Genomic DNA, 22,570 nt, shown 5'->3' with positions numbered 1-22,570 from the left:
AACTCTTTGTTGGATAATATTGTAGAAGACGCAAAAATAAGGAGTTAGTTGAAAAATACCCCTTTTTTTATCAGTTAACAAAAAATAGCCTTATTTTAAATTCAATTGAAATGTACCACTTTGATAAGTCTATTACCGATTATACCCTCACATAAGGGTACAGTTCAGGAAGGTGGGGAAGATTTTTTTCATTACATAAGTATATAATCGGGATATAATAAATAAAAGAGTGTATAAATTAAATATATAAAAAAGAAAAGTAAAAATAAAATGGGTTAACAAAAAAAATGGTATAGGGTGTAATTTCCAAAAAAAAAAAACAAAAGAAACAGCCCAAGCCCAAATGGCCCATACGTATATTGAACTCACAACCATTTATATAACTGGGCTCATATAATTTGTGGTATATAAATAAAGGGTAAATAGTTGCATAAGTACTTAAAATTTTATGTTTGTAAGCGGCATAAACCCAATGATTTTTTTTAATGGCATAAGTACCCAATGTTTATAAAACTGTAATTTTCTTTCAGTTTCATCAGTACAGACTCTGTTATTGTCTTAAACAAGATACATATAAGACCCAAATTTTAGATTATTTGGTCTGGACGAAAAATATGTAGTATCAGTTATTTCCAAATATTTTCTTAATAAATTTAAAATGGAGTCTGTACTGACGAAAATAGAGAAAAATTACAGTTTTACAAACATTGGGTACTTATGCCACTAAAAAAAATTATTGGGTTTATGCCGCTTACAAACTCAAAACTTTGGGTACTTATGCCGCTATTTACCCATAAATAAATAAAAGTAATTTGCGTGGCTTAAGTTTAATTTTTAAGGGTAATAATAGTTATATTTTTAAAACTTTCGGTAGTACCTAACTGTTAAGTACTAAGTCATTATTCACGTGTTATTTTCTTTTTGGTGTATCTAAATTAATTTTTGAATAAAAAAGAAAAATTTAATAAACTTGACCAATTGGAGACTGACACGTGGTCATTAATTTAACATTGAATGGCCAGATACCTACGAAAGCACTAAAAATATAATTTAAGTATTATTATTATAAAAAATTAAACTTAAGTATTTATCTAACCAGAATATCAATTTATGCTACAATGATTTGTTAGCATCAAATACATGCTACAAAGAGTTTTTTATCAGGAAATTACACTCTATACCCTTTTTATATTGTCCTCTTTTATTTTTATCCTCTTTTTTAAAGTCTATCATTTTTACTTTTTTTTAAAAAAATATTGTACCAATTTTGCCCCTGTCACTTTAAGATACTCTCCATGTGACTCTCTTATGTCAGGGTACTTTGGATACAATACATATAAAAAGAGGTATGTTTCAATTAAATATAAAATTATAGGTAAATTTAATTAATTGATTAATAAAAGTGGTATTTTTCAACTTACCCCTATTTAATTTGATCATTAAACATAATATTGGGCCGTAACCAGCCCTTACCAAAGTGGCCCTTTCTTTTCATGAAGATCTTTTTGAATATTTTTTTAAGGGAAAATTACAAAATTATTGAAATTTAGGTTAACTTTTATAAAAATATTGTGACAGAGAAATTTTTTCAAAAATATTGTATTTTTATAAAACAATGGTAGAGCACAAAATAGAACAATTAAAAACAACAGTGTAACAATTAAAAACAACAGTAGAACAACAATGAAAACTTAACACAGTACACTGTATAAAACTTAGACAGTATTTTTGAAAAAAAAAAAAACACAGTAGTTTTGAAAGAAAAAAAATCCGCCCCACAGTATAAAAGTAAAAAAAAATTAAAAATTTCATTATGTGATGTAATTATTCGTTTTTTTTTTGTTTTTTTAGCTCAAACCTCAAGGTGTAGTTATTCCTTTTTTTTTCAATAATATTAGTACATATTAGTTATGATTTCTTTGATTTTGAGAAATATTTAACAAGTACAACTTCAAATTTCAGTCATATAAAATAAGCATTATTGCAAATCAGTACTAAATATGCATTATAATAAAATACATATATAGGCTACCAAATTCATTGGGATAACTACACAAAGCATCTAAACAAAATTTATATTTTTATGTTTAAAGTTTTTTTTTTTTTATATTTTTACGGTGCTCTATAAAAATAATACAAAAATAACAAGAAAAATAAATAAAAGTAACATGAAAATAATATTTAAGCAACATCAAAATAACAACAAATTAATAAGAGTACAACATAAAAATACATCAAAAGACCGTATTTTCTGTAAATAAAATTATAAAAATCGTAAAAATATTTAAAATTCTGTACAATTATATTTTTGTAATTTGTTTGTTATTTTTGTATATTTGTGAAATAATCCCATAAATATTTACCACTAAAATAAAGTGCTTTAAAGAGTGTTTCTTAGAAAAATTAGGTTGCAGTTAGAGAAACCTAAATTATGTTTTATTAAAGTCCATTATGTACAGTATAAACTACCTCAAATGTTCCACACACCATAAAATGTTTCAAAACAAGCTATTTTTCTTATATATAAATATATAATTTATTTTTATGAACATTATTGATAGATACTAGTAGTGTAGTGTAATGTCTAAGACTATTATGAGTTAACGGTAATTATTTTTTTTATAATAATTATTAAATTTCATAATTAATTATGATAATAAAAGTAGGGAAACTTACAAAAATACTGGAATTTTGGTTAACTTTTACAAAAATACTGTCACACGGAATTTTTTTCAAAAATACTGTGTTTTTATAAAACACCAGTAAAACACAAAGCAGTATAACTCAAAACAACAGTAGAACATTAGTAAAACACCAGTAGAACACCAGTGAAACTTAACACAGTATACTGCAGTATGAAACTTATAAAAAAACACAGTAAAAAAGTAAAAAATACCGCCTGGCAATATTTTTGTAAAAAAATGGCAAAAGTTAGTATACCATGTAAATTTCCCTAAAAGTAAGGGCTAATCTTGAAATAAGGCAACTAATCAAGCCTGCTTCTAGAGCCCACATAGCTTAAAAGTAGGGAGAAGTTAAGGAACACTCTTTTTTTCTTATATATTAACTAAATTTAACTTCAAATAAAATTTAATTTAAATATACAATTTTTATGAGTATTGTACCTAAATTATCATCACACACTCACATAACTAAGACATAATTTTAAATGTAATATATTTTATTCTTTGTAAATAGATGTGTAGGCTTGTGGGAAAGTTGGGGCAAAATTTTGATAAGAGAAAAATAAAAATTATTATAAAGTGATAGATGTAAAATTGATAGAATAATTGAAAAAAAAGGTAAATATAATAAATTTTGAAAAAAAGGGTAAAAATTTAAAGACAACAAGTTAAAAGAAGTATATGTAGTGTAATTTTCTCTAAAAGCCCTCAAAAATTTTCTTTTAGAAATCTATACATACTTTTTGAAATTACCACACATTTCTTTGAAAGTCCAAAATTATTGTTTTTATTAGGGCCCAAACAATATTAGGGCCTACCCACTTAGCACTATAACACTTTCTATTGATGCTTCCCCAATAATATACTTTTTTAAAATTTTGGATTAGAATGGAGAATGTGGACCAACAAATTAGGATTATTTATGTAAGACATTTGTCTCTATCCATCCCCATAAAATAAGTTGGTCCAACTTTAATGGCACGAGGTTGGAAAATTGGGACAACTAATAAATTACATATCAAATACAAAATCTATCATATTCCCTAATATTTCCACATTCACACATACATGTATGTACATCACATCTTTTTCCAACCAAAAAGAAATGTTCAAGAAAACATTGGTGATCAGTTTAACTTTTATAAAATTATAGCCTATAAATATCAACAACCACTACAAAATCAAGTGAGGAAAAAAAAATACTACTTTTTAGAGAAATGCTAAAGGGCACCACTGGTGCCTAGCACCCTCCTACGTGTCAATATCGCTATTGGTGCAATTAAGTATCGGGTCCCATATAGTTTAATATAATAATTTTTATAGAGTATCGCTAGCCAATTGCAAGTCGACACATTTAGAAGGTGCTAGGCACCACTGGTGCCCAATAGCAATGCTCTACTTTTTAAGTGTAATTTTTAGAATAATTTAAATAATGTAGTGAGAAATAAAAATCTTTAAGAAAGAGAAATAATGGTTCCTAATTGACGCTACACTTTAGAGTTTTACTTTGTCAAAAATATTTGTTTTTTTGTAATTTTGTTTAAGTTATAAGGAATGCTAATTACAATTTCTTAGTCAATCTCTACGTCTAAAATTACATGTCGAAATATTTTTTTTCAAATTTTTTTTATAGCGGTATTCGTTATAGTTACAGTATTTTATCCCTGTAAATTTTTGAAAAATTCTGAATAGTTTATAGTACCAAAAACAAAGTTCTTGATATTTCAGTTTACTACGCGCGTTCAAAAAACTTCAAACGTATTTTCGGCACTGTACACTATTCGAAAATTTTCAAAAATTTACAAAAATGATGTTATAAGCATAACAAACACCCCCGTGAAAAAAAAAAGTTGAAAAAAATATTCCGACATGTGTTTTCAGAATGGAGGTTGACTAAGAGATTATAACAGGAGATTGATGGTAGCACTTCTCTTAGGTTATTAGATCATGTAATAGTTTAGCAAATATCATTTGATGGGAGTGATCATATTGTTCTAAGATAAAATAGAAATTCTTACATTGATTCTATAAATGAACAGAAATAAACAAATTATAGTACTTCATGATAATTGACAATATTATACATATGATTATATGCTTAAATGTGGTAAATATTGTCAATTTTTGGATTGTTAAAGGAATAGTAATACCGTTGGAATTTCTAGTTAACATTTAGATTTGGGAGATTCATATTTAATAAAACAACAATTATGAGGGAACATAAAACAACTCTAGGTTTGACAAAATTCACTTTAAGATTGGATAGAGATTATATTTTGTTAGAGACAGTTTTCTTCGAATTTTTTATGTTGTTGTAATTGACTGATTTTAATTTATAAAACAAGAACTTTTCGAAAGAAAAAAAAAACAATAATTATAATGTAATATACTAGATTATTATTTAGTATTTTGTGTATTATTTGTGTATTTTTTTTATATAGATTTTATTTGTGTATTGAAATTATACTTTTGAGGAAAAAATAATTATGTTGATCAAATTAGAGATAGAGCTTTTCAAAAAAAAGAAAAGGAAAAAAAAAGAGATAGATAAATATATACCATTTCAAAATATTTTATAGGATACCACATAAATAATTTTAAAAATACAAATTATTAAATATTTTAGAGTGCGTTTGGTACACTTTTTTTTAAATATTTTCTAAAATCATGTTCTATAAAATATTTTTACGTTTTAATTTTTTGATTGAGAATCAAAATTTTAATTTTTTTTAAAAAAAATCACTTTCTAAATTTTTTTAAATAATTTTTTTTCTTAATTAATAATATTTTAGATTCTGACTCCAACCTACACCTTGGAACTTGAAACCCGACTCCAGACCTAAACTCAACCTCTGATCACGGCTTCGAACCCAAACCCAACTTAAATAAAATTAACAAATAAAAATAAAAATAAAATTTATAAAATACACTTTTATAATCTATTTTTAAATTAAAAAATAAAAATAGTTATAAAACGCATTTTTATTTTTCAAAATTAAAATTTTAAAAACAAAATTTCACTTTTATTTTTGTGATTTAAAAATTTAAAAATAAAAGTATTACCAGACATTACCAATAGAGTATAAAAGAAATAGGATTCACAAGAATCAATCTCTCCTCAAGAACATTATATAGCGAAAGTACTCTATCAATTCTAGCAAGACGAGCTAGTTCATCAACAAAAAATATTTTCTTTTGCCAAACAAAAAATTTTAAGAATTAAAAGAACCGTTGATAAAAGGAATCTCCATGAAAAAGCATGTAGTCTCCAATTCGGATAGGATTTTCGATCTAGGGCATGGACAACAAAAAGACATTCAGAGAAGGTATTCACCTCATTCTAATTAGCTCTTTTGTCCAAGGTAAAGCCAACAAAATCGCTTTAAGTTTAGAGTAAAAGATAGAGTTTGTAGATAAATTATTAAAATCAAAATTAAAGTTATATTTTTTTTCAACTTTCAGTGTAAATTAAATAATTTTTGTTGTGGTGGATGTCATATTTTAAATAAAAATACTATATATAAGTGTAATTTCATATTAAGTTTAAATTATAAAAAATATATAGTTAACTATTTGTGAAGAGAGTTGTTGGAACATCAAATATTATTCTATATTTTAGAGTCATAAATCATAATATTATGTGACATTATAAATATAATTTCTAAGTAATAAATATATATGGTTAACACACTAAGCTTGGCTTTTCATGTCATTTAAGATCAAATCAAAGTCTCCTCATTGACCTATAGTACGGACAAATGCATGCACCTATCTTCTTATATTCCTAGTAAAAGCATCATATATAGTTTCCATGTCCAAGTAATTTGACCACTATTTTAACCTACTTTACCACTTTATTTGGAAGTGTTTTATTAGTTAGCTTATTTAATTTATTCATTCATAGGAATAAAAATACATTATTTTATGTATTTTATATAACATATAAACTAATATTTTCATAATGCTTTTTTTATTTTTTTAAGTTCGAGACATATATTGAGTAAGAATTGGAGGTATTATGCCACAAGAAACAATCCTATATATGGTTAAATTATTCCATAAAAAAATAACTACTAAAATTTTATTTGTTAGTTTTGATATGTACTAAATTGTGTATTTAAATTTTTTAGGCCATTAATTTTTTTTTAACTATTCAGATTGTTAGATTAAATAATATTTGTTTAATTCAATTCAATTTTATTAACGTATCAATTGTTTAAGTACTAAATTGTGCCCTTAAATTTTGATATGTATCAAATGGTCTCCCTCAAATTTCCATATATATCAAATTTTACCTTTTAAATTTTTATCAATATCAAACATCTGTTAGTAAAATTAGACGGAAGTTCTTGAATCTAATAATTCTCAGTAGTTCAAGAAGCACGATTTAATACCTATTAAAGTTCGAAACCAAAAACTATAATTAGCCTAACAAAAATTATTTTTTTAAATGTTGCTATTTATTTAAATAATTAATAATTAAAACAAATATTGTTATCTTATTTTTATTAATTTTTATAATATATCAATAATTTAATATATTTTTTTTCTTACATCATATATATAGTTAGTTTACATTTACTCGTACATGTGTTATTTAATCCCATTTAATTATGTAGACCTAATAAAAAGTTTAAGGAACTAGGAAATCTATCATGTCTTTCCTATTTGTTTTTCCATACCTAATTATATTTATATACTCGAACAAATCTAGTCTTATATAGGACTTTCCATTCTCTTACCATTAAAGCTATTTTGAGATTAAAATAAATTATATATATAAAAAAACAAAAGGGTCACACTCACATCTAAATTATTGAATATAGTATTTTCATTTTCCCATAAGAATTGAATATATTTGTTGGTTTGTTTGAAAGAAAAATCTTTATCCCATGTGCTTCATATGTCCTTCCCTTTTCAACTTTCCATGAGCTATAAAGAAAATCAACTACACCACCAAAGAAAGTACTAAGCACCTTTGCACATATCTCACAACACCCAATCAAAATATAATATATATACTTCCAAATAATATGATTTAGTTAATCTAATGATAAAAACAATGTTAGTGTTATTGTTTTTGTTTTTTCCATTTATTCTTTTCTAGGAAATTTTATGGTGCTCTTAAAAGTAGGTGTAGTAATATATACTCTATTCATAATTATTTAAGATTTTATATATAAATTTTTAAAAATTCATAATAATTTAACAATAAGCTGTTTAAATTTTATTATCTGTATTGTAAATAATATTTTGAATTTCTCATTAATATAAATCATTAATTATATAAAAAGAATTATAATTTTAACTAGTCATATATATTAAAAACACAAAGGAATATTATTGTATATGTATGGTCCACATATTTTGGGATAAATCACCTTATATCTTTTCTTATATATGTGAAATGGATAATTCATATATTTATATGATCACAATAAAAGGTGCAATATATGATGATTGAACATAGATATGACTTTATGATGACCCACCTTATTTATTGTTGTTCTTTCCCCACTTAGGAAGAAATATATACTTTTTGAAGAAATTGGTGTAATTACATTTAACTTAGGATCATAATCAATTTATGTACCCAAAATAAATTAATATCATATCCATATAGAAATATAGTATTACGTACCAAAGAAGAGAAATGTGTCGGTGATATATTGCTTTTATCTAAAAAAAAATGACTAATCTTTAATTATCTTTATTATCTAAAAATAGAATGATTAATCTTCAAATGCTTTTTATCCCATGTGATTATTAATTACATGTCCCTTGGACCTTTACCACTAACTACAAAAGGGCTCTCAACTTTAGTCACTATAATTTATTTTTTTTAAAATGTTGGATCCTCTTCCAAAAAAAATAAGAATAATTATATAAAATATTAATTTTAATTTTTGTTTTATATTTTTACATTTAAAATAATGTTTTTTTTTTCTATATTTTTACAGTGTTTTATAAAAACACAAGAAAATTATATAAAACTAACAAGAAAATAAAATCAAATCAACATAAAAAAAATAACATATAAATTAAATAATAAAAAATAATAATCAACAAAATAGCAAGAGTATAACCTAAAAAGATAATATTTTATTTAAATAAAATCTAAAAAATCATAAAAATATTAAAAATTTCGTACAATTCACAATTTTTGTAATTTTTTATTATTATTTTTATGTTCTTTTTATTTTTGAAAAATAAAAATGTATTTCAGATAAGGATTGTATTGTTGTTGGATGGAGGCCTAATGTGAGAATCTGTAAGAAATATCCTTTAAGTTGATGTGGTTGAACTGTGGAAAGAAGTTGAAATGGCCAGTAAAAATGATTGTTGTGGAAAGAACAATCTGATTCAATATCACTTGAATGGCAGTAGATGGTGCAGTGACACTAGTAGCAAAAATGGAGCATGAAACCCGAATGTCATTGATAAATGGAAAACAAAAAAAAATAAAAAAAAATTGGAAGCTAAAGTTTTGATAAGTTGCAAAAGTGAAATAATGAATGAGCTTGTGAAATCACAAGAGCTTTGAATTGAATATATTTAATTAGTATAATTGAATTTTGTTACATAAGAAAGAATACCAGTTGATGAAAACTTTACTTAATCACACTCAGAACTAACTAAAGAGTAACTTTTCACTAACAACACACAAATGATGCTTGATATATATATATATATAATAGATTATAATTCAAAGATATATATTTAAATAAATTTTTTAAAGCAATTTATTTTTAATTTTTGTTTAAATAATAAAAAATAACATTTTTTCACCACACCTTTTCAGATCATCAATATTGCTAAATTACTAGTCAGTATTCTCATAATAATAATAATAATAATAATAATAATAATAATAATAATAATAATAATAATAATAATAATAATAATAATAATAATAATAATAATAATAATAATAATAATAATAATAATAATAATATTTGTATTTCTTTTTTGTAATGTATTTGAATTTTGATTAATTTGAAATTGAATGCACTATATATATACTTCATTATGTTTAATAATTAAACTATGTGTTTTCTCATCAACTTAAACCACTTACATTGTGAACAAGTACACATACATATAGACAAAATTTGTATAGTAAAACCAGATAATAAACAAATACACATTTCAACAAACTTATTATTATTGTTATTAATTTCTACATCAAAAATAAAAAAACAAAAACCCTAAATATATCATAGAGAGATCTCATCATCATCATCTTCAGTCAAAATTGAAATGAACTCAATACATCATCAAATAAGTCCATACCAATCATGACATCACCATTAATGTGGTGATGGCCGTGATGATGATGATGATCATCATCAGATTCCAAAGCAGGCGATGATCGATGATGATCGTCATTGATCATACTCATCATCAAATCATCATGATCAAAATGATGATCATCATGATTATTATTATAATCGGAAGATGATGTTTGGTTGTTGTTAGTATTATTATTATCGTCATTAATAGTAAACCGATCATCTTCCTGCTTAAGGGAATGATGATTAGAGAAAAAAGGATGAGTAATTTGTTGTTGTTTGGAATTGTTGTTGTTGAAGCTAAGAAGAACAGAAGTGTTGCTTGGGCTACTTGGACAATCCAAAATTAGGTCATGGTGAGAACCTAATAATTTGTTGTTGTTGAGACTTGAACAAGTATGTTCTCCATAATATGTAGTCCTATACATTTCATCTTCTATTTTTTGAACTTGTTTTGTTGCTTGACATCCTTGATCATATTTATGAGTGCACCTAAAATAGTTCCTGAAATAAATTATAGCATAAAATAAATTAATTTCTTCAATATCATATGTTAGTTGATCTATTCCATTCTTCACTAATTAATTTTAGTTTAATAATTTCTTTTACCAATAATCTCGTTAATTTTATACTTTCTTAATTATTTTGTCACAATATAACAATACTATCATTGTCTTAAAGGTAATATTGTTAATATTTGAGTGAGAATGAAATAGTTAAAGGTTTTTGTTTTTTTTTTTAAATAAAAAAAGTATATAAATATATTTATATCTATTTATATATAATTATTGGTAAAAACTAGATATTTTCCTTTCCCAAATGATAATATGTTATAAAAAAGGAAAATACAAAAAAACCTCCCACAAAGTTGGAAATAATGATTGGTAACTAAATAAGGTATTTATCAATTTGATCTGAAAAAACTTGATAATATTTACTAATGATAATATGTTATAATTAATTGTAAAAAAAAAGTCATAATTAATAAAAAAAATACCTTGGATATTTGGCATTGAGAATAATTTTCTGGCCATATTTTCTCCATGCATGGCCATCGTCAATCAGAGTAGAGGTCTCTTTCTTCATTGTGTGACAAGTCTTTCTGCAATTATTTTAACCAAAAAAAAAAAAAAAATCACAAATGGTAAATAAAGTAGGGGATAAGGGGTATAATCGTCATAAAAGATAAAAACAATTACAACTATGAGTTGGAATTTTGAAGCAGCAAATAGGTAAGCAGCATTAAAGATTACATCCCTAAGAAAAAGACGAAATTACCCTCCCATTTATTTTTCTTATTTAATAAATAATAATTACCTTCTCTTGTAAGAGCCTCTGCGATCCTTGATCAAATGTTGTTGATGATGATGATGATGATGATTTGTAGTAGTGTTTGATGAAATTACAGAATTAGTCATGGAAATAGTACTTTCCTGTGAATCTTCATAATCAGATTTAATAATCCTACCCTCCAAAGCAGTGGTTTTGGACCGTTGGATTTTAGAATCAACGTCGTAGATCTCATCATCAGTTGCATCAGCAGCAGTGGAAATAACGGTATTATTTTTTTTCAACATGAGAAGGGTATTGGTGAAAGAGTCCATTATCTTTGTGAGGAGATCTTCTGCCGAAACGGTGTCGTTTTGATAATCAGATGCGGTAGCGAGCAGGGTGTGGAGTTGATTAGCCAAATCACGGCCTTGAACTAACTCATCAATGATCATGATTTTTGTCTCAGCTGTAGAAGAGGAAGATGAGGATGAAGAGTGTGCATTATTATTATTATTATTATTATTATTATCATTTGAAGAAAGAAAACCCATTTGGATTTTGGGGTAGAAATAATAAAAAGAGGGTTTTTTTTTTTTTTTTTTTTTTAAATTAGTAGTATATGTGAACTAGGTCTGGATTAGTGATGAATAGAAAGAAAAGAGAGAATAATAATAAGGTGGTGTTTTTGTTTTCATGATCTGAATAGGGTTTTTATTAGATATAGTGTTATATTTATATATATATATAAAGTATTGTTATGTTATTAATATGAGTATAGTATTGGTGATTTGATTAGATGCGAATGGATATACATTGGAAAATAATGAGAAGGTAAGTGGAAAATTCCTGCCCTTTCACACCTTCAATGGATAACCCCACGCGCAATCATCCCCACCTCCCTCCCACACCTTCCACCTTTCAACTAATTATATTTTACAATTCAAAAATCATACTATAATATAGAGTATTATTAATTGCTATAATCTTTACTAACTAAAATAAGTAGGATCTCATATTAAATTATATAAATAGTTTAATTTAATATAATAGCGGAGTAAATAAATTAATATGTATTTAAATTATAAGAGCTAGTAATCAGCGATATATTCATATTAGTAACGTTAATATTATATCTTATAAGAATGCTAGACATCATAAGTGTTCTTTAATATTTCTCTATAATATAAGGTACTTCTATAATTTAACCTATGTATCATTTATTGTTCGGCATTTCAGAAAAAATTTAATCTATTTTTTATAGTCATATACGTTATAGTCAGTGACAGACTCACTACTAATAAAAGTGTGGGGGTTATAGAAAAAAAATTGCATTGAAAATATTAAATACTTTTTAATTTGATAATTATACTACAAAAAAAAAAAAAAACCCTACAAAATTAAATAAAGTAGACTTAGACATTTTTTCTATGATAACTAAGTCCTCACATAGCAAAAATTTTAGGTCCGCTTACTATAGTTATTTAAGATATATTCTTGAGAAATTTAAAATAATTTATAATATAGAAACAATGTTTAAAGAATTTATTTCACACTCGTATAAAATAAAAGAGTTACGTATGTAATAGATTGTTTGAATTTATTTTTAGCGTGTTACATTTTTTTGAATTTTAAAATTTTTAAATGACTGTCTTAAATAACCATAACGTAGAGAACTATAATAAAATAAATTAAAGTAGAGAATTTTAAAATTTTTGAAACTTTGACCTCTAACATATATATAATTTCATTAAACCAAACTTACTTTAGCTTAATATTGGGATGAAATTCCATAATTTTTATATGTAAGAGAAGTGTTATTTATTAAGATTTAAAGAAAAAAAAAAAGTTAAGATTTTACCGCTATCAATTTACAATTTTTTTTAAGATTGAAGTATCTATATCAATTGCTCTATCTAGATTTGTAATATGTTATCAATAGGCATTTTTTTTTCCTTGTGTAACATCAATAAGCATATTCTAATGTAAATTATTGAGAGATTTATATGTTTTTCTTTTATTCTCATTTTGTCACATCCTAAAATGGTTTGATTTTCTTAAAAAATTAACAACTTATAACAAAAAGAAATGAATGAAATTAATTCTAGACTAATGTAGAAGCAACAATCAAAACAATAAATAAATAACAAAGAAAGAGTGGAAAAGGTGAAAGACACGCGCCTGGGTTGGAAGGTATCTTTGGTGTTACGAATGATAAGTGATGCGAGGAGATGACGTCATGCATGTTACGTCATGTTTACCAATTGTTGTTTGCCACATGGTGTTTTTAAATTAATTAGTGTTCAAGTTGTCCTTAATTATAATTATTATCATCTAATTTTACCTTATTTTATGCAAATTTGTCGTTTTCTTTGTTTTCAAACAGTTCCCACATGAGCTGTCATCCACCCAAATAAATAACTCAATTTATTTAATTTCTTTTTTCTTTTTTCTTCTTCTTCTTCATCACATTTTTATCTTTGCTTTGTTCATAATTTATAGCCAAATTTTCATGATTTTTGCTCATTAATTTCATGTGAATTTGATCAGATGAAAACTTATAATATATAAATGTTCAGAGAGTAAGAATTATTTGCAAAATCTAAAAAAAGAAAATAATAAACTCTATAGGTTTTTATCATAATTTCCTGCATATATTTGAACCATTTCTTTTTTTTTTTTTTTTAATAATAATATTCAGCCATTTTTCTTTTACTTTTTTTTTTTTTTGTTGGTTTATTTAGAAAATAATGTGGTAATAATTAAACTTGAAATTTGAGATAAATTTATTTTATTTTCTGGAGTGTTCATTATTATAGTATGATCAGTTTCATTTCATCTTTGGTGCAAATACAATATATTATCTTTGAACACAGTTTATATTATTAGAATCTAACTAAGCATCAATGAAATTATCTTCATTATTGTTCCATATTTCAAGGTATTTGTTTCTCTCATTATTATTATTATTATTATTATTATTCCTAGCTAGTGGGATGGATATATATAATTAGTTTAAACATATTAAAATAGTGGCTTCTGTATTTTAGTTTATTTATTTAATTTTACTGTATTAATTAAGATGTTATTTCATGAGAAGTCTTTCTAAATGAAATGACTATATATATATATATATGATCAAGAGTTTAATTAATTAGGTAAGAGCCATTACTAATTTGGTGAGCAAATTTTAGTAATCAGTTAAAATAATAATCTACAATTAATTCAATCGGAAAATTCCCTTTAATTCGTAAATCCAAATCATGATATTACCAAAATTAAGGCAAGGTATGAGAAACCCTAGATCAGAAAGAACAAGTACCAATGAAAATGTCTCACAAAGATATTTGTACATAAAATAATGGCACATAATTATTAATTAACAATTCCAAACTCATTCCCACAAAGTGGGTTTAATTAGTTCAAATATATACATATTTTTATGTTGTATGTACGTTAAAATAATTGAGTCTAAATAATAATGTCGTTCTTAATTGGTGATAAGTAGAATGATTTAAGTTTTTATAAATAGTTTAATATTTTTACATTTAATTCATATAAATTAATAATATTCTCCAATAATATCAAATGTTCCATTCTTCAAATGTAAATTTTGGTCAAAAACAAAAGTAAAATGCGAAGCGTCTTTGCCTTTGATTTGTAATTTATATAACCAATTTTTATTTTTATAATCACACCAAATATATTATTTATCCAATTATTAAAATAATATCAATTACAACATATTACGTACAGTGCCAACAAAAATAATTTAATAAATAAGAAGAATTATACTTTTAAGGAAAAAAAAGAAGAATTATATGAAATATGTTTTATTTTCTTCCCTATAAGTTTGGAGAAAATAGGATTTTAACATTGTACGTTTTATTTATTTGGCTTTTCTTATTATTTTTTTTTTTTGAACAATTGGCTTTTCTTATTATTATGTTCAGATTTTTGCATGGGAAATATTTTCACATATTCCTTTTTATTTATTTATTATTATTATTATTATAAAAAAAAATCATGTGGCGGTAACCAGTTACCATCATATCAATGACAAAAGTAAGAAACTGATAATGGTAACTGGTAACTAATTGCAAAGAAAAATAAAAGCTAATATATAAGAAACAAAGACCATAAAAGTCTTTAAAAAACTGAGAAAGCCATATTTTCGTAGCATTATTTATTTAATCATTTTATAAAATCTAAGTTTAAAATTTATCATATTTTTAAAAATTTGCTCAACCAAATTTGGAAATTAAGTAAACAAGTTTTGTAATATAATTTTTATAACATATGGAATGGGGTAAAATATCTAATAATAATATCATAGATATTAGGTCTATTATATTGTTTGATATTCCTTAATTAAGATCTTATGGCATCACATACTTTTTAATTTTTTGCTAAGAAAACAATGAGTTTTATTTAAAAACACTATAAGTTCACTGATCACGCAAGATCGATGAGCCCTAGATCCTCACCCCTAAAAACTTGCAGTATGAGCAAGCCCGGCCCAAGGCCCATCACCTTGGTTCAAAAATTTCTTAAGCCTATTTTGATTTTTTTTAAAAATACCATATTTTGATTTTTACCACTATTTATCTTAAAACAATTATTTTTTATTTTTCAAAGTTTCTTTTTAAAAATATGTATATGTATGTGCGATTCTACAATGCACTCCCATACAAGGAATGTACCGATGTACCCTATTTGTTTCGTATTCAAGATAATTTTTTAGTCTAATTTTTTTCCTAGTTATATATGTTATAGTTATTTAAGATATTCTGTAAAATTTTAAAAAATTTAGAATAATTTATAATGTTAAAAGTAGTGTTCAAATAATTTATTTCACACGTGTATAAAATAAAAGAGTCACGCATGTACTATTTGAGCCCTATTTTTGGCGTGTTGAATTTTTTAAAATTTTGAAATGCCTTAAATAATTACAACGTACATGATCATAAAAAGACATTAGACTTAAAAAAATTTCTGGATGCTGAAATAAATGGGAGTACATCGATTAACCCATTTTCAAGGGGTGTATTGTAGAATTTTCGTAGATGTATCTATAATATTTTAATTTTTTTTCACGTATGTATCAAAAATACATAAAAAGAAAAAAAATTCCAACTGAAATTTTTGTGAAAGACCCCCAATTAGCTTTGGCCGTGTTCTCTCCATGAGAGATAAATCTCCATTCATGAAAAGCTTCCATATTATTAAATGATCATCCTTATTCCCTGGCTTAAAAATTATACTTAAGAGAAAACAATTGTTTCAGTTTCTTGGAGTTCCATTGAAAAAAATCCCTATAGGGAGTAGGCCACAACTTCACTTGGGAATCTTCTACATTAAGCGTCCTTATTTTTTTTTTAATCTAAAATGGAGCTGGATGAATACATAAAAGTATATTATATAAAAATTTTAGACCATGAGTTTGGTTGGGCCTTAGGCACCATCCTAGACCGTCTTAGCTCAAGGCTGGCCTGTCCTTTCTCCTTAATGTGGCTCATTGTGCAAATATTTCTAAGTCACCTCTATAGAAGTATTTGTTATGTGAGAAGTGTTGAGGTGTGAGAGTATTTAAAACTTGGTATATTTTTTTTATGTAAGAGTGTGGTGGGTCCCACTTTTAATGGGTAATATGAAAACCTTTCCATACTTGAGTTTTATATTCTTTCACATGTGATTCACTTGCTCGCACCTTGTGCAAACCATAACTTATATAATGGCATGGGTAATATGAAAACATTTCTACAGTCGAGTTTTACATTCTCCTACATGTGATTTCCCTATGGACCATGAGATTACTGTTTACAACATTCCCAGTATGCTGCAGCTATTTCGGAAATGCCTGCTTTGTCTTTTGACAATGATCAGGTGAAGGTATTGTTTGATGGCTCCTTTAGTCGTGGTCTAGGTGCTGCTATTGTGGTTGTGTTTTTATGCGTGGGTGTGCTATCCTAGGCCTCCAAACTAGTGTTGTAAATATGGGTCAGACTTTATTTGACACGACACAAAATCGGTAAGAGCTTGAACAGCATGAGCACGACCAGATATGAAAAAATACGGACTTAGGCACGACACAGCATGATGCTACATATTGGCATGATATGTCACGAAAAATATGTACTTAAGCATGACACGACACTACAAGTATCAGTGAAACAGCATGTAAGCATGAATAAACTAACCTGAAATGCACGACATGAGACAAGTTTAAAAAGCACGACACGACTCATCAAACAACCTTATAATTTAATAATATTAGATGTGTAAATAATTTAAAATAATAATAAAATTTAAATATAACATTAAATATTATAAATCTATAATCAAAATTATTAAAAAATATGAAGTAAACTATGAATTCGAACCCAAAACAAGCTGACTCATTTAACAAAAATAGACCAGTACGAGCAAAGCATGATACAAAAATACTGGGCCTAGGGTTGTGCCAGATTTATCCTTTAAAAAAAGGGAAATTTACACCACTTACTGTTTTTTCCTATTTTATTTTAATTTTACTGCTATAAGGAAAATATTACATTTTTACTGTATTTTTTATACTATGTGTATTGTTTTTTTTATTTATTTTTTTTTTTACTTTTTTACATGTCACAATTTGCCTATCACATTAAATAAATATATATATTATATAAACTGTAAAAAAACGTGTGGGAGTAGGTTTGTTTTTTTGTTCTTTTTTTTTTTTAAATTTTTTTTTAAATTAAAATTATATTATATTTTAAATGTACAAAAGTGTGATGTGACTTGTGTTGTCACTTTAGTGACATATATTTTTTAATTAAAATTGATGATAAAAATATATTACCTTAAATATTTAATAATCATTTCTATCTCTTTAATCTCACTTCCCCATTATTCTCTCTTACTATTCATCATCTTCTTCATTTTTTTCACTCTCTACTTCCTCAAGTTCTCTCTATTTTTCTCCATCAATATATAAATATTTTTATTTTTTTTCTTGTTCAGTTCTTCTTCTTCTTCTTCTTCTTCTTTTTTATTTTTATTTTTTTTTTATTTTTTGAAGTTCTTAGTTACATTTTTGGAAAATATAAGAGTTAGTGTGGTTTTTTTTTTTGTTCTAATTTTCTAGAACTTTCTTGCAAATATAGTGTATTTAGTATTGAGGATGTGCATAAGATAGTTAATTTTTGATCATTTTTCTCTTTTATTTTTTTTATTTGTTTTAGTGTTGTTTTAGTGTTGTTTTTCATGATTTATTTATGTGATGTCGATTTCACTACTCTTGCTCAATCTCGCTAGAATTAATAGGTATTTTCTGGGTGTTCTCGTGTTGTTGTGGTGGTTCTGTCTGTGGGTGTGGAAGATGGAGGCTATAAATACATTTCTTCTTCGTTCTCTTTTGTAAGTGTCGTGTTTCTGTGTGGCAAATTAGTTATTACTGTTGTTCGGTAATTCTGAAATTGCATTTGCTTTTCTAACATCTTATCTGTAGTTAGTTGCATCTGTCTTCACTAAATTCATTTTAGTGCCATGTCAGCTTTCTGCAAAGTTGTTAGTTTGTGCCAGCTGTACATTGCTGGTTGTTTAGTTAGTTAGGTTTATTATCTTCAACATATAAATACTGTGAGATCTGTCATACTAACTAACTCTCTTCTGTTAGAATCTTCTATTGGATTCTTGCTCTGCTAGGGCTTCTTTTTCTGTGTTTGTTTCTTGAATGTGCAGATTAATATTTCGAAGATCTTCTTGTGGTCGAAGATGGAGATTGAATCTGCCTGATCTGAAGAGAGTTCAGATCAATCAGCTGAATGAGATTCAGCTGTCTGAATATTCAGAGTTCGTGTTTTACAGAGATCTTTTGGTGATTAGATCTTGATACTTGAGTGTGTTCAAGTATTAGGTAACATTGTATAAAAGTCAATTTAGATTACATTGTTTGATTTGAAGAATCAGAACTGGAATTTGTAATTGAATTGATTTTATAGTGGATGTTACTTTACCCGGTTCAAGGGAACCCAAGCACTACTCGGTTGGAATGCGTTTCCAATGCGGAGGAAGCTTGTAAATTCTGTGTTCTTGATTTACTCTTCGGTTAATTCACAGATATAATCAATTTAGGTAATTTGTACTTAATCAATGGTAATTAGGACTTTCATTTGGTATCAGAGCCTACTTTTCATGTAAAGAAATTGTGATCTTGGTTGTGTCCTAATTTCTAATCTTCATTTTCCTTCTTCTGTCTATCTGTATCTTCTGTGATTTTCTGGAAAACTGACCCACTGCGAGTCTCATCTCGTTGTGCATCACAGTTTCTTGATTAAGTGTGTGCAGATCAACAGGGTATGGAAATGTTCAGAGAAGGAGGATCAACTTCCAGACCTCCCATGCTAGAGGGGTCCAACTATCCCTATTGGAAAACAAAGATGAGGGCCTTCTTGAAAGCAGTGGATGAAAGGGTCTGGATGGCTGTTGCCGAAGGTTGGTCACCCCCTACTGTTGTTGACGAGGGAGTAGATAAGGTCAAGAAATCAAGTGAATGGACCACTGATGAGATGGAACGAGCAAATTTCAACTCCAAAGCTTTGCATGCTCTATTCAATGCTGTGTCCACCAATCAATTAAAAGTGATCTCGAATTGTGAAGTTGCTAAAGATGCTTGGGAAAAGTTGAAAATCAAGAATGAGGGAACTGATGCTGTTAAAAAGGCTCGTCTTCGGTCGTTAGCTAAATCCTTTGAAAATTTGTCAATGGAGGAAGATGAATCCGTCTCAGAGTTTCATGCTAAGCTGTGCGACATCTCGAATGAGTCGTATGCTCTTGGTAAGACTTACTCCAACAAGAAACTTGTGAGGAAGCTTCTTGGTGTTCTTCCTAAAAGATTCATGTCCAAAGTGACTTCGATCGAAGAAAGTAGAGATATTGAAGCTCTTGATCTAGATGAATTGATTGGGTCTCTCCAAAATTATGAGTTGACTCTTGAAAGATGGGAAAAAGGGAAGAAACTCAAGAGCTCTGAGAAAGAAAAAACCGAGATGGGTGTTGCGTTCATTCATAAGGAAGAGATCTCTAAAGATATTGATTTGTCCGAGTCCTTTACAGACTCTAATCTGGCTCTTCTTGCAAAGAATTATGCTCGTTTTCTAAAAAAGAACTTCAAGAGATCTAATCCAGGCAATAAAGAGAACTTTTCGGGGAGGAATTCCACTAGCCCTAACAGACAGTCTCAACAAAATGAAAAGAAAGGGAAGGGAATACAATGTCACGAATGTTCAGGCTTTGGCCACATTCAGGCAGAATGTGCTAATACTCTCAAGAAGAAGAAGGCCTTGGCTGTTACCTGGAGTGACAGTGAAGAAGAAGAGACTAGTGATGAATCCAAGGAGGATAAGTCAGTGATGGCTTTTATGGCTAGGGAGTCTGTTCCTGAAGATTCTGAGGGTGAGGATCTTAATTCAGATACTGAATCTACTATTGATGAAAAGAACAAAGCCTATGAGGAGATGTTTGCACAATGGACCTATATGGCTAGGAGAGTGAAGGAATTACAGGAATTGAACAAAACTCTTGATGACAGCAAATGTGAACTTGAAGATAAACTGAAGAAACTCACATTGGAGTTGTGCTCTAAAGATAGTGAGATATACAAGTTAACTGCAGAACTTGTGAGAGCCAAGCAATCCCTTTCCCATGTCCCCTCGGGTACTGCTGCCTTGAATCAAGCTCTTCAAAATCAGAAACCTTATGGAGATAGAACCTCTATAGGATACAAACTGCTGTACAATCAAGGTCATGACCTGTCTATTGATGATAACTCTGCCCCATCCTCTAGTGACAAAATAAAGTTTGTATCTGCATCATCAACTCCCAAGGATGATCAACCTGAGAAAGAATCAGATGAATCTAAAAGAGGTCCAGTCCGTGAAAAGCTAGCTGTCAAGCAAACTGATCGATTTGTCCCAGTATGTCACTTCTGTAATAAAAAGGGTCATATCAGGCCAAGATGTTACAAGCTTCGAACTTACTTGACCAACATCATCAACAGGAAATCGGGCCAGAATAAATTCCCATTTATCCCTCAACATGGACCTACGAAAAAGAAAAAAGCCAAACGTGAAAATCTTGCTCTTGTTGCTCACACCTCCTTGTCTGCCATGAAAGATAATTGCTGGTATTTTGATAGTGGATGCTCTCGTCACATGACAGGTTCCTGCAATGGTCTACGTAACTTCCATTCCTCCAAAGAAGGATTTGTCACTTTTGGTGATGGTAATAAAGGGGAAATAATGGGACAAGGCGACCTGGATCTCTCTGAATGTTTTCCCCTAACTGGAGTTTTATTTGTAAAAGGTCTAAAAGCCAACTTAATCAGCATCAGCCAACTCTGTGATGCCAACTATGATGTGAGCTTCACCAAGACTCAATGTTTAGTCTCATCTGAAGGAAAATCAGTTCTCACAGGAAATAGAACTGCTGATCATTGCTATGTACTAACCAACCAAGTGAAATGTCACAGAGTTTTCTTGGATAAACCAGACCTATGGCACTACAGACTTGGGCATCTCAACTACAGAGATTTGAAGAGAATTGTCTCCATCAAAGCTGTTCGAGGGATACCAGAGTTCAGACTGGGAAAAGATCGGGTGTGTGGTCCATGTCAACGAGGTAAGCAAATCAAGGCTTCTCATCCTCCTATTAATGCTCTACTCACATCCAAGGTGCTTGAGCTATTGCATGTCGATTTGATGGGTCCTATGCAAACAGCAAGCATTGCGGGAAAAAGATATGTCATGGTATGTGTAGATGATTTCTCCAGATTTACCTGGGTAAATTTTCTTAAAGAAAAATCTGACACCTTTGGGGCTTTCTCCTCTCTCTGTCTAAAGCTCCAGAACGAAAAGGATGCCACCATAGGTAAGGTCTATCGAGTCAGAAGTGACCATGGGAAGGAATTCGAAAATGAGATCTTTGCTCAATTTTGTGATAAAATGGGTATTAATCATGAGTTCTCTGCACCAAAGACTCCACAGCAAAATGGGATAGTGGAACGAAAAAATAGAACCCTTCAGGAGATGGCTAGAGTGATGCTGTGTGCAAAGGGGGTTGCAATTCGTTTTTGGGCCGAAGCAGTGAATACTGCATGCTATATTTGTAATCGGGTTCATTTGAGAACTGGTGCTACTCAAACTCCATATGAACTGTGGAAAGGCAAGACTCCTAATCTGAGCCATGTACATATCTTTGGGTGTATCTGCTATATCCTAAATGATCGTGATCATCTTGGGAAATTTGATGCTCGAAGTGATGAAGGGGTCTTTCTTGGATACTCCA

At 27.8% G+C, this 22,570-nt stretch overlaps 1 protein-coding gene across 1 annotated transcript; it reads right to left on the bottom strand.

The window, feature by feature from the left end:
* Positions 1–9,817: 9,817 nt before the first annotated feature.
* On the bottom strand, positions 9,818–12,027 carry LOC115695993 (WRKY DNA-binding transcription factor 70). The gene is made up of 3 exons (XM_030623110.2): positions 11,294–12,027; positions 10,974–11,078; positions 9,818–10,480 (listed from the first exon to the last, which is right to left on the bottom strand). The coding sequence occupies exons 1-3, from the start codon at positions 11,797–11,799 to the stop codon at positions 9,934–9,936; spliced, it is 1,158 nt and encodes a 385-aa protein (XP_030478970.2). The 5' UTR covers positions 11,800–12,027; the 3' UTR covers positions 9,818–9,933.
* Between the last annotated feature and the right edge of the window lie 10,543 nt (positions 12,028–22,570).

Source organism: Cannabis sativa, chromosome 6 (assembly GCF_029168945.1).
Source record: "Cannabis sativa cultivar Pink pepper isolate KNU-18-1 chromosome 6, ASM2916894v1, whole genome shotgun sequence".
NCBI lineage: Eukaryota > Viridiplantae > Streptophyta > Magnoliopsida > Rosales > Cannabaceae > Cannabis > Cannabis sativa.
This window is presented reverse-complemented; position numbering and strand designations above follow the sequence as displayed.

Bases quoted from the DNA above. Each gene is read 5' to 3' on its own strand.
- LOC115695993 (XM_030623110.2), bottom strand. From the start codon at position 11,799: ATGGGTTTTCTTTCTTCAAATGATAATAATAATAATAATAATAATAAT. The intron at 11,079-11,293 runs GTAATTATTATT...AAATAATTGCAG, and splicing joins AGAGGCTCTTACAAGAGAAG to AAAGACTTGTCACACAATGA. The intron at 10,481-10,973 runs GTATTTTTTTTA...AATTTATTTCAG, and splicing joins CTCAATGCCAAATATCCAAG to GAACTATTTTAGGTGCACTC.